The sequence below is a fragment of the Pecten maximus genome, chromosome 9 (assembly GCF_902652985.1).
Source record: "Pecten maximus chromosome 9, xPecMax1.1, whole genome shotgun sequence".
In the NCBI taxonomy this organism is placed as follows: Eukaryota; Metazoa; Mollusca; class Bivalvia; order Pectinida; family Pectinidae; genus Pecten; species Pecten maximus.
The window spans coordinates 27,053,899-27,071,672 of NC_047023.1; the positions used below are offsets into that span (position 1 = coordinate 27,053,899).

At 34.3% G+C, this 17,774-nt stretch overlaps 1 protein-coding gene across 4 annotated transcripts in view; it reads right to left on the reverse strand.

The window, feature by feature from the left end:
* The window catches only part of LOC117334352 (limbic system-associated membrane protein-like), a 116,003-nt gene extending 106,469 nt beyond the window's left edge, over window positions 1-9,534 (reverse strand). For 2 of the 4 annotated variants that reach the window (XM_033893912.1, XM_033893913.1), the window contains exon 1: window positions 8,844-9,533. In XM_033893912.1, the coding sequence (XP_033749803.1) occupies window positions 8,844-8,925 (82 nt within the window). In that variant the 5' untranslated portion in view covers window positions 8,926-9,533. Of the gene's footprint in view, window positions 1-8,843 lie in introns of all 4 variants that reach the window. The other 2 variants (XM_033893911.1, XM_033893914.1) reach the window with 2 other exon arrangements.
* Window positions 9,535-17,774: the final 8,240 nt, after the last annotated feature.

Sequence of the window (17,774 nt, forward strand, 5' to 3'; positions counted from 1 at the left end):
GCTAAATCCCTGCACACGTTTGATTGTTGTATTGCCTCTTATTGTATTCATTGTTTACCTGATATAATGATTTGTTGTTTATTTTCATAAATATTAACTGAATGTCACTTCCCTTAGAGACAAATAGTTAATACAATGCGATCGCAATCGGTCCTAACATTGGCTTTTATGGATGTAAGATAATTATGTAGAAGCATGTTCTACTAGTACCTAAATCCAAAGGCCAAAAAGGTTTCAATCGTGTGGATGGCACACTAGTCATTTTTGTTATTCGCTAAGAAAACAAATGTTTTGTCCAACAAATGAGATCTAATGTCATGTGACTGCAAGCAGTATTGCTAACGATGATACTGTTACATATATGACACAATCGTGTTTACTCAAAGAACATTAACAAAACAAGCCAACTGTCCATACTACCTTTCTAATAGATTTAGTAATTAATATATCCATATATAATAAGTTGCTTTAGTTGATTTGTGGTTGTCATTGGGACAGCAGGATTAAAATAGGTCTTTAAAGACTGAAACAAATTAAACATAACGATTTCACAAGCTCGACTATATGATTTCCATCGATATTTGACAATAAAATCATATTTAATGTGGTTGAGGCCAGGTTGTGTTTGTATCAATATGATATGAATCGCTGCTAGTTTACCTCCATAATTACGCTCCAGACTGGCTGAGCACGGCGCCTTGTTGGTAGTGTATGTTTAGGCATTATCACGATACTAGAGGGAATAGTAGCGAAACATTTAAACAAGACTGGAACGGCAAACTAATACGAGTTGGTCAATTATAAACGAGCATTAGCAGGAATTAAGCGATACCGGATACGATAGATAGAGAATATTGTATTATTTATAGCGCGCTAAATAAATAATTAATCAATAGAGCTGGTCTTGTGTTTATCAATATCACTGGCAGATAGGATTGGTCTTCAATCTTATCGCCTCTACTTTTCTGTGGACTATGTTCACATTGACATTGCTGTGTAACATATCACTATCAGCACTCTTCCGGTACAGGGATTTGAAGATTCTGTAAAATGGTTGGATTATGATATCTTATTGTTGTAATTTTGTCAGGAAAGATAATTGATTGCGCATGTCTATGTTTTGGGTAGATTATTAAAGTGGTCAGAATTAAATAGATAGACTATATTTCCACTTAGTATAACTGGGTTGTCTTCTTTTGTTGTCATTATCTCAAAAGTCGTGCGCACATAAAAAAAATATCACTTTGTCCGCATGTGTGTTCCATTCTATATTGCCTTTCAACAGTTAAACCAATTTGGTTTACCTCCCAAGCCCGGTGTCTTATGTAGAGGCAGGAGCTGTAATTAAATTTAGCAGCTTATGTGCAATTCTCGTCCAAAAATACCTGATGAGTGTTAAACAGTTAGGGAACTATGGCCACTGCGCTAGGTAAGTAAGATTTACTGGGAAAGAAAAAGTGATAACGCTTCCGTACAAAATACGAAACTGAACCAGCATCTACAACTTACTATTACATACATGGGGAAAACTTGGTTGAATTATCACTTGCGTTTTGATACAAGACAACTGTTTTCTTAACGAATGAAGGTAAAGGTTTTTGGTGACTAATGAGACCCCATTCCTCTAAGATGTACTCCATGGAAGAGTAAGGGTTAATATACTTTCTCACCGCTCAATAACTCCATCAAGGGTAATAACTCTACATTATTACATTTTCAAGCGTCCAAAAATGCTAGCACGTGCGAAAATACATGTAAATTGTTTCTCGTGTGATAAGAGTCATAATTGATACTATGTGTTTATGAAAAAAGATAAAAAGATAACATGTTGTGTTAATGGAAGGAGCTCCATATTTATGAAATACAAATGTTTATATACAAATACAGTATCATCTGAAGTCAAATTTTAAGAGCAGGTAGTAAATTAAAATTGTCCATAATCCAAGTTGCAGTAAAGAAAATATAAGTGATAGGCTTAATTTGAAATCGGACAAAATGTCCATCCATAATTCAAGTTACAGTAAAGAAAATATAATTTATCGACTAAATGTGAAATCAGATATGACATTATCCGCGTGCATTAGCCTCTATATCGCTTAACGACTATGTATCTAGCTAGACATATGCAAGAACCTATTTTGTTCGCGTCGGGTTCTCGTGTTTCTAAAATAAAATAGTAATTAATTATATGTCGAGCCGGTAATGGTGCTACTACCGGAAATGAAAACAGAAGCTAGAGTAAACCGGAAATGGCTCTCACACTGAGAGAGAATTGCGCCGCGCAGGTTGCGAGACAGCACGCAGCGCGATGGCCGTTTCGGATTTGCCGTTTCACATAAACGGATGAAAGTTGATCGTTTGTGAATCACCATCACATGTTACTTGAAGCGACCGTGAAATGGTTCTATCCATACCGGAAGTTGTCCAATGTCGCTTTCCGGCCAGGTTTATTCGATTGGTTTTTAATCCTCTTTTTTATCCATGTTATAGAGGTTGTTTTATTGCCTTCTCTATGATTCAACCACTGTCACAAAAGTTATTCAAATGTATTTTTACTAAACGTCAGCTATTCTTAACCTCCATTTCAAAATCAAAATAAACAAAATATTGTTGATTATCAATTATTTTCATTCCTGAACTAATCTTCCAACTATGTATACAAACACATTGGGCAATGTATCGCTGTTCTTATGTTGATAAGACAATGTTAAAGGTAGTTCCTAAATTTCATGAGTAATTTTTAATCACTAGGTAACCTCAATGATTTCGTTACTATATTTCAATTGACATATTGATTCTTTGAGAAAGCAAAAACAAAACAAACGCATCGTTCTAAATTAATCATAGTCAGATGCCGGAATCGCACGTGTAAGTTTCCGCTCTTAGTTTAGATTTCACTTGAAACCTTTACAATATCCGAGTCGGAGACATGTCTAAAATTTGTAGCTGTTAATCATCCGGAGCACAAATTCGAGATTCAGTTACATTTCCTCTGCTACACGGTCGGTTATCACGTGCAGTTTAGTAGAGGAGAGGGATTTCATCGAAGCTACTTTATTACGAATTAATTCTCTTCGTTGCAACTAACTGTGAAAAATTCTGTTGATAATTACAACAGCAGTATCTTCATTTTTGCAATACAGTTAAGAAAATAATAAAAGTTGCAATGGAAGCGGTTTAAATATCATTTCTGAAAAGTACTACATTACATTATTGCTATAATGAGCTCAAGCCAAAATGATTACCCCGTAATGCATTTAATAATCTGTTACATTTTTTTCGTATCCTTATCACTTTAATCTCCTGGTGATAATCCATGTCATCGGATTAACACACCACCAAGGTAGTTTGAGCAGCTGCAAACATTGTATTTACAAACACTCTTTTAACTTCTCAGTTTAATATTCAAAGAGTTATCAGTATGTGATATATGGATTATTGAAATACTGTGATCATCAAAACGAAAGAGAAAATTGTTTCATTGTTAGAGTGCTTAATACGGAAACAAATATTGACAAAACTGCTCATCAACGTTTTCCCTTGGGAACAAGATTTATTGATAGTAAATATTATTTACAAAAAGAAACTGTTTCGAATATGTGTAATATTACAAATAAAGATTTGTCTACTCCTACTACAAGGTATGATCGACGTGTCTGTTATATATGTTTTAATTGATACTAGTGAACTATGAGTCATTCCCTCGGGTACTCTGTAACAGTATACTCGAGAGAAAGACCTTATTTGAAAAGGACAAATAGGTTGTCATCATAACGTTTCAGTGCCTCAAGTGGCGTCAAATCACATCATCATATATAATATTTATTTCCGCTATTAAAATATCAAACGGGGCTTTCACACGCTCGAAAAGTACACAAATCTTTTAAACATCACACCCTATCAACGATAATATTTCCTAAAACTTCCAACTTCAATATTCAGGACAAATCCGCAGGGAAACCAAAAATACTGTACATTGTATGTGTTGGTTGAAGCCAAAGTATTCATTTACACACCAACTATGTTCAACATTGATTGATCTTTACTAATATTAATGTACGAATTCATGGAAACATCTTTTTTTTTTTTTTTTTTCATGAGTCCAAAATCTACTGAACCTATCTAATACAGGAATGTAAAATTCCTAAAAATTCGTCTTTTTTTTCATACTGATCAACATATGTAAGATACCATTGGATAATGTAAGTCCGTTAATAATGTACGTTTGTCATTGGAGCACAAACCTTTTTTAACGTTGTATATAACACAAGAAATGATCACTCCAATTACGATATAATGAAATCTAGGCGTACAATGTGGTTGCATAAAATACCATTGTCTTTATACTGTAAGCAAATAAATATGTGCATAATACATTATCATTACATATTTCCAAGTATAGATAATGATGTAACAGGACTGTTGATATCAAATTTACATGGATATTATTTAATAGCATACCGACAGACTACCTAGTAAGACCTAACTACTATAACCGATACAAGCAGATAATAAACATAACCATTTAAACAATTTTTAATAGTATAAGTAACCATAAATCCCACTCGGGTATGACAATAGAAGCCATTGTTACCTAACCAATATACCTGCTCTGGGTTATGTTTATGATAGGTATTACGTGAATCTTAACACATGCCGTTTTACATGCTGACATTAACAGTGTGTGACAATCATCTCTCAATGTCTTATCAACGGTATTCATTTCAATCGCAGTTAATTTAAAAGTCCTTAAGTAAGAACACTGCCTAATGACAACAATACCTATTGTTCCCGTGTAAATGTATCGCGAGTCAAAGGCAATGGAACTATGTAATGAGAGAAACCATGACAAGTACATGTACAATATATTTTCTGCCACATCATATAGTCGTAAGTTTTCATATTATTCATCAATAATAATATTTGAAAAATGATATTTTAAAACTATTTACATGTACATTTATTTTTTTGCAAAACGAACTTGGTGTTTGTTTGGTTTGTTTAATCATATTTCCAAAAGGCGATGTATTCATACTTTAGTCACATTCTATCATTCTAAAGTTTAGAGAAAGTTCTCCGAAGTATTATCATATTTAAAGGTTTTATCTTTGTACACAGACTACAAGATACGAAGTCAATTAACAGTATCAAACCAAACCACAATAATACCACTTTCAAACGGTGGGGGTATGATTTCGAATAATACTGTTACAGTAGTTCAGTTTACGTAGAAAATAATTGTATCGCATACAATTATTACGATTAACACACATAAATTTGTACATCTATGTAAGTGTATGTTTGTGTAGATGATATTAATTTAAGTGTACGGTGTAGACCTGAACATTACACAGAGACTGATAACTAAATTATCACACAGCATTAACTGAGTACACATGCATTACCACAACAATCTCAATATTTTCCTAATGCAATATATATTTTTTTTCTCTGCTTAAACATAAATTTACACTTTTCATGGTTTTTGACAAATAATCCCATAGTTTATAGCATGTGTTCATCAATATCTTAGCTCAACTAGTTTTATCCGTTTATTTTTATATTAATATTTACTCTACATTTTATAGCATATATTTTACATTATCAATATTTCAGCTCCGATAGTTTGTAGAAGTGATATCAGCATAACACCGGCACAAATCGTTTACAAACTGTGCAATTAAAACAGTAGTTGATGAAACGCTTATCGCAAAACAACAGGCCCTAACACCAGTGAGGATTGACTTATCTGTCAGACAGAGTGATACCCTCAGCATCAGATGATACCCTCAGCATCAATGGTAGGTCATGTGAGATTATAAATATTGTACTCAAACACTTGTCTGACAATCTAACATAAGATACCAGTCAATGCAAGTCATGTTTGTGAAATAAATGGTAGGTGCTGGCTGATTTGTAAGCTAATATTCACATTAGAATAGCATATATAAAAAACAGAATACTCACCTTCTTATCGTTTAACTACCATTTGTGTTATCATAAGAACAGATGACGGACACCATTTAAAAGGCAGGTTTATGTATATGATATTATTTTATTGGGGGAGGGAGGGGGGGGGGGGGGGGGGGGAAACATGAAAAAAGAATCTAAAACATCAAGCACCTATACTGGTAACATTTGTTTTATAATTACAAAAAAAAAAAAAAAAAAGTATCGTTCATGTAAAGGATGGAATGATATACTTATAGAAGAGATTCAGAAAAGCAAAAATCAAACGATAATCGTTCTCATATATTTGAACTAAATATCATGACAGTATGCCAATAAAATGCACATTTGTTTATTATAATTTTCTCCTACAAGATTTTGATTAAATGTTATGTAACTAATATATGATTTTTAATATATAATCAGAAATGGATCAACGGCCGTTGTTTGAGTTATTTAAAAGCTGGTTTAGATTAAGTGTTTTAATACATACAGTGTATATGAAATATCAAAAAAAACTCATTCTAAATGAAATCGATATCCTCTTTCAACGCCTTCGACAACAATTCAAAATATTTGATTAGCTACCTACTATAGAAATGGACAAAATATAATTTAGAATTAAATAGTTAATCACATATGCCAAATCAAGACATATTTAATTACCTTTATTAAGCTTTTACTGGCAAATACATAATACTGTTTAGATCTGCGTAACTTTCTATCAATTTCTAATAAATTTTCTATGATGTGTAACATTTTTGTTTTTATTATTGTATGTAGATATTACTGAAAACTGGAAATAGGAATAAAATCGTTTCCTTATTTTCCTCGTTTTCTTTGTAAATAAAATAGGGACAAAAGGATTGGTTGATTTTTCTTAGTAAAATTACCTGATACCCATTTGAGTAGGATTAAAACCTCGCATTGTTCTACAGTAAAAACAAAACTATTGAGAAAAACAAAACACAAACAAAAAAATACAAATCCAGGTTACAATATATCTGATGATCTACGTTCAGTCATATTCACTGGCATTGATAATAACATTATCTCAAGGTAGAAATGTGAAACAAAATAACTTGTTAATGGGAGTTTAAGTGATTCAGCCATTTTGAAATATATTGTGAAGTAATCTGATCGGGACAGCTGCTGGCATTTAGCATCCAAGGGTGTCATGGTAACAAAGTCATGTCCACTGTTATCTAAGCTCGAGTACACTAACAATGACATATACAGTACAATGCGGGTCTTCAGTTGTATCAATTGCGTGAATTCAATTATCTTTTCAAGAGGACAGTGGCCAAATTTTCTAATCGGCTGGGTCATAAATACTCTTGGCACGCGTACCTATATCTTATGGGGGCTATCAGCATAGAGGCTTGTAACTTCTCAAAGTATAGTGGTACTACAGTCAGATGTCGGTTTCATATTCTAAGTTTATGTTTACCATGTAAACACTGAGATATCATGTTAAATTGTGTATCGTACACTTACCAGACATGGATCTAACTACTGAAGTATAGTTAAAATTATCAATACACTAAACACACTAAAACATATTAATCTTGATCCACAGTTTTTCTGTACTTTTGAAAAAAATTAATATTTCGTTTGATTGTTCATTGTTTAACTAGTATTCCTCATTGACTATACTAGTAGGAACCATGCGAATTTTTCTACCACAATTTAAATCCATCACATATTTGTACTTGATAGGTCCTGTTAGTCCATATAGTACCTTAACATTCGTAATAAATGTAACGGTCTGTATTTGTATCGCATGTAAAATACACGGATCCCGTATCCGCTTTTTCAAGACAATTTTCGTTCCCATATATTCCAATGCACCGTTGAACACTGTTTAGTGACACTATGTCAGAGAGGTAATCATTAGGTAGGCATGTATCGTACTGTAATACCTTTCCCGTATGTTGGTGTTACATGTACCAGCGACGGCAACGCTGGAAACGGGGCATTAATGCGTTGATTGTATTTATACTGCTATGCTGCACGTCTTAAACTAAATAAGAATTGAGTTGAGTGTTATTAGAGAAGACGTAATGCCAGTTTGTTCCCTATCATTTACACTCTAAGGCATACAAATAAAGTATTGTTAGATTGCTATCACGGAAATAAGAGACTAACATATATCTCTACAGCCGGGCGTAAACTTTCAATTATGTTGAAAAAGTCGACAATATTTCTAATTCAATAAATCTTAATCTGCAAAAGAAAATTTGTTTGGTAAAACAACATTAGAATACAAATTAAACAATTCACCTATACATCGTTCTTTATCGGTACATCTAGACCCGACATGCGTAGCTGAGACTGTACGTTTGTATCGATGTAAGTAAAGGTGATCGGTACGCCGTATATATCATACAGATAAGTGGAACATTATATAGATAATGTACGTAAATATTATCATCGGAAACAACAATACATTAATCATATCGCAAGGTCAATGTTACATATGCAGTCTATCATATAAGTATACGTTTCTGACACGGATCTGAACACTTTACCGTCAATGAATAAAAACGTCTTCATCATTGAGTGGCACTTGTACGCACGCACGGAATGCAATGAGCGCAATATTGCATTCCGAGTACTTCTAGAAATAGTCGACTATTGTGTTTCGGTAAATGAACATTGCGTGTTTCATTTTCGTCTCCTCCACCAAAACTTGACATGGTGATATGGCTACTACCTTGAATTGTGTAGTCAAAAACACATGTCTCTCTTACAATTTACTGTTTATCGATTCTTCTGAATCGAAACACGCATGTATACTGGTATTAAAACAATTTTAAAATTGAAGTCTCAACTTCTAAAAGCACCTTGTTGATAAGTGAATTTCAAGCGCCTATCTGACAAAAACCACTTACCTGAACACAAAAATCCCAAAAAGAAGATCACGATTTCAAGCATCTTGATGACGATGATTATCATTCCTGATGTAGACACCATTTATGCTCCATTCGTTCCAGTTAAAGTTAAGATTTATTGAAAACAAATATATTTTTCTCTTGTGTATATGGACAATAAGCAGTGGGGCCGATGAAGATAAGATATCAAAAAGAAAGTAAAATAAAAACGTTCCTTGTTTTTCACGTTCGATATGGAAACTTGTTGAAGAGATGAGCAGTTATTCCCACTTGTAATCCGTGAACTTAATCTAAAGATCTCGTAAATTCCATGAAACCTCTGTAGCCTAAAGGGTCGAATGTTAGCAGTAACACACGTGCACAGACCGCGCGCAGCGTCACTAGATATTCAAGATGACTGCAAATGATAAAATAAATAAGTTTTCAAACCATACAGTATCACACGGCAAATTTACATAAGAGATGATATACAGAGAGATGACGTTTTGTATAGGTATACACACATACGTAATATAGTCACACTGTTACGGAGATATCAACGGAAAGGTCGGATGAGCCATACGTAACTTGTCAAGCGCTACAGTACTGGTATAGCGTTATTCATTACGAGCCTGGCGAGCCACTGAGTATTGATAATAACTTTTCCACCAACAATTTACATATTCGCTTTGAGTAGCCCGCCCTCGTGAAACACTAGCGTTGTAGGATTCAGACTTTCTGGGAGGGCGACAGCCAATCGCTAGTGACGGGCGGTTGGATATGTAAGTTCGGCGTGAGTGAGCGTTGTATTGACTTTAGGCCAAACTCGGGAAGCCCGCGTCAGTAAAAGGGATAGCAATACCACAAGCAGCGGTTGACTAGTCAGAGAGGGTGCAGTACAGTCTGAGGGGGTACATCGAACAGGCGACTGAAGGTGTGATACAACCGGTAGATGTTAGTAAGGTATACCTATCTGGCCTAGGTGAATCCATGTCATTTCACGTGTACCTGTCACTTGTCTATATACAGAGGTATGAGTCTATATACTAACAATACAGAGATATGTGTCTGTATACTAACAATACAGAGGTATGTGTCTCTATATACTAACAATACAGAGGTATGTGTCTATATACTAACAATACAGAGGTATGAGTCTATATACTAACAATACAGAGGTATGGGTCTCTATATACTAACAATACAGAGGTATGTGTCTCTATATACTAACAATACAGAGGTATGTGTCTCTATATACTAACAATACAGAGGTATGTGTCTATATACTAACAATACAGAGGTATGAGTCTATATACTAACAATACAGAGGTATGGGTCTCTATATACTAACAATACAGAGGTATGTGTCTCTATATACTAACAATACAGAGGTATGTGTCTCTATATACTAACAATACAGAGGTATGTGTCTCTATATACTAACAATACAGAGGTATGTGTCTCTATATACTAACAATACAGAGGTATGGGTCTATATACTAACAATACAGAGGTATGGGTCTCTATATACTAACAATACAGAGGTATGTCTCTATATACTAACAATACAGAGGTATGAGTCTATATATACTAACAATACAGAGGTATGGGTCTATATACTAACAATACAGAGGTATGTGTCTCTATATACTAACAATACAGAGGTATGTATCTCTATATACTAACAATACAGAGGTATGAGTCTATATACTAACAATACAGAGGTATGTGTCTGTATACTAACAATACAGAGGTATGTGTCTCTATATACTAACAATACAGAGGTATGTCTCTATATACTAACAATACAGAGGTATGAGTCTATATACTAACAATACAGAGGTATGGGTCTCTATATACTAACAATACAGAGGTATGAGTCTATATACTAACAATACAGAGGTATGGGTCTATATACTAACAATACAGAGGTATGAGTCTATATACTAACAATACAGAGGTATGAGTCTATATACTAACAATACAGAGGTATGTGTCTATATACTAACAATACAGAGGTATGTGTCTATATACTAACAATACAGAGGTATGAGTCTCTATATACTAACAATACAGAGGTATGGGTCTCTATATACTAACAATACAGAGGTATGAGTCTCTATATACTAACAATACAGAGGTATGAGTCTCTATATACTAACAATACAGAGGTATGGGTCTCTATATACTAACAATACAGAGGTATGGGTCTATATACTAACAATACAGAGGTATTGGTCTCTATATACTAACAATACAGAGGTATGTGTCTCTATATACTAACAATACAGAGGTATGAGTCTATATACTAACAATACAGAGGTATGGGTCTATATACTAACAATACAGAGGTATGGGTCTCTATATACTAACAATACAGAGGTATGGGTTTATATACTAACAATACAGAGGTATGAGTCTATATACTAACAATACAGAGGTATGGGTCTATATACTAACAATACAGAGGTATGTGTCTATATACTAACAATACAGAGGTATGTGTCTATATATACTAACAATACAGAGGTATGTGTCTATATACTAACAATACAGAGGTATGTGTCTATATACTAACAATACAGAGGTATGTGTCTGTATACTAACAATACAGAGGTATGGGTCTCTATATACTAACAATACAGAGGTATGGGTCTCTATATACTAACAATACAGAGGTATGGGTCTCGATATACTAACAATATAGAGGTATGAGTCTATATATACTAACAATACAGAGGTATGGGTCTCTATATACTAACAATACAGAGGTATGGGTCTATATACTAACAATACAGAGATATGGGTCTATATACTAACAATACAGAGGTATGGGTCTCTATATACTAACAATACAGAGGTATGGGTCTCAATATACTACCAATACAGAGGTATGAGTCTATATACTAAAAATATAGAGGTATGGGTCTCTATATACTAACAATACAGAGGTATGGGTCTCTATATACTAACAATACAGAGGTATGGGTCTATATACTTACAATACAAAGGTATTGGTCTCTATATACTAACAATACAGAGGTATGGGTCTCTATATACTAACAATACAGAGGTATGGGTCTCTATATACTAACAATACAGAGCTATGGGTCTATATACTAACAATACAGAGGTATGGGTCTCTATATACTAACAATACAGAGGTATGAGTCTATATACTAACAATACAGAGGTATGGGTCTCTATATACTAACAATACAGAGGTATGGGTCTATATACTAACAATACAGAGGTATGTGTCTCTATATACTAACAATACAGAGGTATGAGTCTATATACTAACAATACAGAGGTATGGGTCTCTATATACTAACAATACAGAGGTATGGGTCTATATACTAACAATACAGAGGTATGAGTCTATATACTAACAATACAGAGGTATGTGTCTCTATATACTAACAATACAGAGGTATGTGTCTCTAAATACTAACAATACAGAGGTATGGGTCTATATACTAACAATACAGAGGTATGGGTCTATATACTAACAATACAGAGGTATGTGTCTATATACTAACAATACAGAGGTATGGGTCTATATACTAACAATACAGAGGTATGGGTCTATATACTAAAAATAAAGAGGTATGGGTCTATATACTAACAATACAGAGTAATGGGTCTCTCTATACTAACAATACAGTGGTATGGGTCTATATACTAACAATACAGAGGTATGTGTCTATATACTAACAATACAGAGGTATGGGTCTCTATATACTAACAATACAGAGGTATGGGTCTATATACTTACAATACAAAGGTATTGGTCTCTATATACTAACAATACAGAGGTATGAGTCTATATACTAACAATACAGAGGTATGGGTATCTATATACTAACAATACAGAGGTATGGGTATCTATATACTAACAATACAGAGGTATGAGTCTATATACTAACAATACAGAGGTATGGGTCTATATACTAACAATACAGAGGTATGGGTCTATATACTAAAAATAAAGAGGTATGGGTCTATATACTAACAATACAGAGTAATGGGTCTCTCTATACTAACAATACAGTGGTATGGGTCTATATACTAACAATACAGAGGTATGTGTCTATATACTAACAATACAGAGGTATGGGTCTCAATATACTAACAATACAGAGGTATGTGTCTATATACTAACAATACAAAGGTATTGGTCTCTATATACTAACAATACAGAGGTATGTGTCAATACACTAACAATACAGAGGTATGGGTATCTATATACTAACAATACAGAGGTATGGGTATCTATATACTAACAATACAGAGGTATGGGTCTCTATATACTAACAATACAGAGGTATGGGTCTATATACTAACAATACAGAGGTATGAGTCTATATACTAACAATACAGAGGTATGGGTCTCTATATACTAACAATACAGAGGTATGTATCTATATACTAACAATACAGAGGTATGGGTCTATATACTAACAATACAGAGGTATGAGTCTATATACTAACAATACAAAGGTATTGGTCTCTATATACTAACAATACAGAGGTATGAGTCTATATACTAACAATACAGAGGTATGGGTATCTATATACTAACAATACAGAGGTATGGGTCTCAATATACTAACAATACAGAGGTATGGGTCTATATACTTACAATACAAAGGTATTGGTCTCTATATACTAACAATACAGAGGTATGAGTCTATATACTAACAATACAGAGGTATGGGTCTATATACTAACAATACAGAGGTATGGGTCTATATACTAACAATACAGAGTAATGGGTCTCTCTATACTAACAATACAGAGGTATGGGTCTCTCTATACTAACAATACAGAGGTATGGGTCTCTATATACTAACAATACAGAGGTATGAGTCAATATACTAACAATACAGAGGTATGAGTCTATATACTAACAATACAGAGGTATGAGTCAATATACTTACAATACAGAGGTATGAGTCAATATACTAACAATACAGAGGTATGAGTCTATATACTAACAATACAGAGGTATGAGTCAATATACTAACAATACAGAGGTATGAGTCTATATACTTACAATACAGAGGTATGGGTCTATATACTAACAATACAGAGGTATGGGTCTATATACTAACAATACAGATGTATGGGTCTATATACTAACAATACAGAGGTATGAGTCTATATACTAACAATACAGAGGTATGGGTCTATATACTAAAAATAAAGAGGTATGGGTCTATATACTAACAATACAGAGGTATGGGTCTATATACTAACACTACAGAGGTATGAGTCTATATACTAACAATACAGAGGTATGGGTCTATATACTTACAATACAAAGGTATTGGTCTCTATATACTAACAATACAGAGGTATGTGTCTCTATATACTAACAATACAGAGGTATGGGTCTATATACTTACAATACAAAGGTATTGGTCTCTATATACTAACAATACAGAGGTATGTGTCTCTATATACTAACAATACAGAGGTATGAGTCTATATACTAACAATACAGAGGTATGAGTCTATATACTAACAATACAGAGGTATGGGTCTCTATATACTAACAATACAGAGGTATGGGTCTCTATATACTAACAATACAGAGGTATGAGTCTATATACTAACAATACAGAGGTATGGGTCTATATACTAACAATACAGAGGTATGGGTCTATATACTAACAATACAGAGTAATGGGTCTCTCTATACTAACAATACAGTGGTATGAGTCTATATACCAACAATACAGAGGTATGGGTCTCTATATACGGATTGGTCCTAGGAACGTTCCAGAATCATTACGTCTACCTGTTCTAGTAATACAGAGATACATATTTTACATCCTTACGACAGTTTTGTACAATGTCCTCCTTTCTTTTTTCTATAAACAGGCATCGTTTTATGTTATACAAATACCTGTCGAATAGTGTAAAAGTATCTGTAATACGCTGTATTTTGGGGAAAGTAAGTTGTTTTGAGTGGCTATACTGGCGATTAGAACATGAAATTTGGTTTCAACTCGAGACCGCATACTGGCGAGAGCTCGGTCTGTATGTTAACGAAGCGGGGTATTTGGATTGTTGTGAAAGTCCTGTTTCCGAAGATTTAAAGACATATTTGGATTTACACAGTATGCTTAATGACATGTGCATTTTAACAAAATCAGAGTTGATGTGTTTCTACAGGCTCAACCGTTATGTGAAGTTGTGTGCACTTGTTCAATTTCATTTCGGATTTTACTTGACCTTAGATGCTTACACACAGACGAAATGAACGTTTCAATAAATAAATGACGGTAAGAATGATGTTAACGATTTTTGTTAAATTTATTTAGTTAATTCATTCTAATCGATTTCTTCACTTTCGATTCCAATATCACGGGTCATCAATCATAAATGGTGCAGAGTGTTGAATTTCGCTACGAGTCGAACTTGACGCCATATTGTTTTGATTAGAAACGGGGCGTGGCTTAACACGATAGGTCATGGTTCTATCGCAGATTAGAAGTCGGTCCGCAACCAATCAAAACACGCGTTGCAAACGAATCGTGTTAGAATTAGGGGATATTAAGTTGTTTTGAGTGGCTATACTGGCGATTAGAACATGAAATTTAGTTTGAACTCGAGACCGATAGGTCGAGAGTTTAAACCAAATCTCATGTTCTAATCGCCAGTATAGCCCAAAAACAACGTACTATCCCCATTCTAACACGTTTACTATCGCATATATTTAGAAACATTGTTTTACAGTGCTACAAGTACGCTGTTAAGTACTCTGTGACCTCCGTTAGTGACGTGTCATACTGTGGCGGATTGACCAATCAGAGAGAAGCTATCAAAGTCGGTCAATTGGCCACGCCCATACTGGCGAGAGCTCGGTCTGTATGTTAACTAAGCGGGGTATTTGGATTGTTGTGAAAGTCCTGTTTCCGAAGATTTAAAGACATATTTGGATTTACACAGTATGCTTAACGACATGTGCATTTTAACAAAATCAGGGTTGATGTGTTTCTACAGACTCAATCGTTATGTGAAGTTGTGTGCACTTGTTCCATTTCATTTCGGATTTTACTTGACCTTAGATGCTTACACACGGACGAAATGAACGTTTCAATCAATAAATGACGGTAAGAATGATGTTAACGATTTTTGTTAAATTTATTAAGTTAATTCATTCTATTCGATTTCTTCACTTTCGATTCCAATATCACGGGTCATCAATCATAAATGGTGCAGAGTGTTGAATTTCGCTACGAGTCGAACTTGACGCCATATTGTTTTGATTAGAAACGGGGCGTGGCTTAACACCATATGTCATGGTTCTATCGCAGATTAGAAGTCGGTCCGCAACCAATCAAAACACGTGTTGCAAACGAATCGTGTTAGAATTAGGGGATAGTATGTTGTTTTGAGTGGCTATACTGGCGATTAGAACATGAAATTTGGTTTGAACTCGAGACCGATAGGTCGAGAGTTTAAACCAAATTTCATGTTCTAATCGCCAGTATAGCCACGAAAAACAACGTACTATCCCCATTCTAACACGTTTACTATCGCATATATTTAGATACATTGTTTTACATCGCTACAAGTACGCTGTTAAGTACTCTGTGACCTCCGCTAGTTACGTGTCATACTGTGGCAGATTGACCAATCAGAGAGAAGCTTTCAAAGTCGGTCAATTGGCCACGCCCATACTGGCGAGAGTTCGATCTGTATGTTGACGAAGCGGTGTATTTGGATTGTTGTGAAAGTCCTGTTACAGAAGATTTAACGACATATTTGGATCTATGCAGTATGCATAACGACATGGGCGTTTTGACAAAGTCAGAGTTGATGTGTTTCTATAGGCTCAATCGTTATGTGAAAGTTATGTGCACTTGTTCCATTTCATTTCGGATTTTACTTGACCTTAGATGCTTACACACGGACGAAATGAACGTTTCAATCAATAAATGACGGTAAGAATGAAGTTAACGATTTTTGTTAAATTTATTAAGTTAATTCATTCTATTCGATTTCTTCACTTTCGATTCCAATATCACGGGTCATCAATCATAAATGGTGCAGAGTGTTGAATTTCGCTACGAGTCGAACTTGACGCCATATTGTTTTGATTAGAAACGGGGCGTGGCTTAACACGATATGTCATGGTTCTATCGCAGATTAGAAGTCGGTCCGCAACCAATCAAAACACGCGTTGCAAACGAATCGTGTTAGAATGTTTAATAGAGGCACAAGAGATACAGAAATAATTCGACCATTATCATCACCATTGTGCATGGTTGAAATTATCTAACGCTGTGGAATGTCACGGTACGTCAAGGAATTAGTGGCTGCGAAATATGAATATCATTGTTTTAATCTGCATATACGATCAACTAATGATCTAGCAATATTAGATCAACGAAACATAAAAGAATGTTTGATTTTAGGCGAGCAAAAAGGGAAAAAGAAACATTTCAAAAAATGTGCAAGAACATTTTTGTCACATAATTTCATTTCTTTCACGAAAAAAAAAACAACAAAAAAAACCAACATTTTTCTTGTTGTCATTGTAACGTCATGCTAAACAATCTTTTGGTATCCTATCCTTTCTCATGTTTTTGTTTTGTTTCCTGGTTGAAGCTACCATTTAGAGGCGTTTACTTAGCATTCACCCCAAAGAAGAAAGGTGTGAATACTGACATTTTGCAGGATCTTCGCTTCACATTCAGTTTTATATTTGGGGTAAGGACTGGTTCTTCCGTTGTCAATATGTGAACGGAAGGGGTGTCAGACTACTCTTTTCATGTATGTCATTTCAGTGTGATGACACTATAATGTATCTATTGGTGGTCCTATCATTCACAGACACTGTCCATAAATGTCATTTTGTTGTTAATAAGACAGTAAACAATAAATACACATCCAAACCAATAAAAACCAATTACGTCACTACAGCATTATTTAATG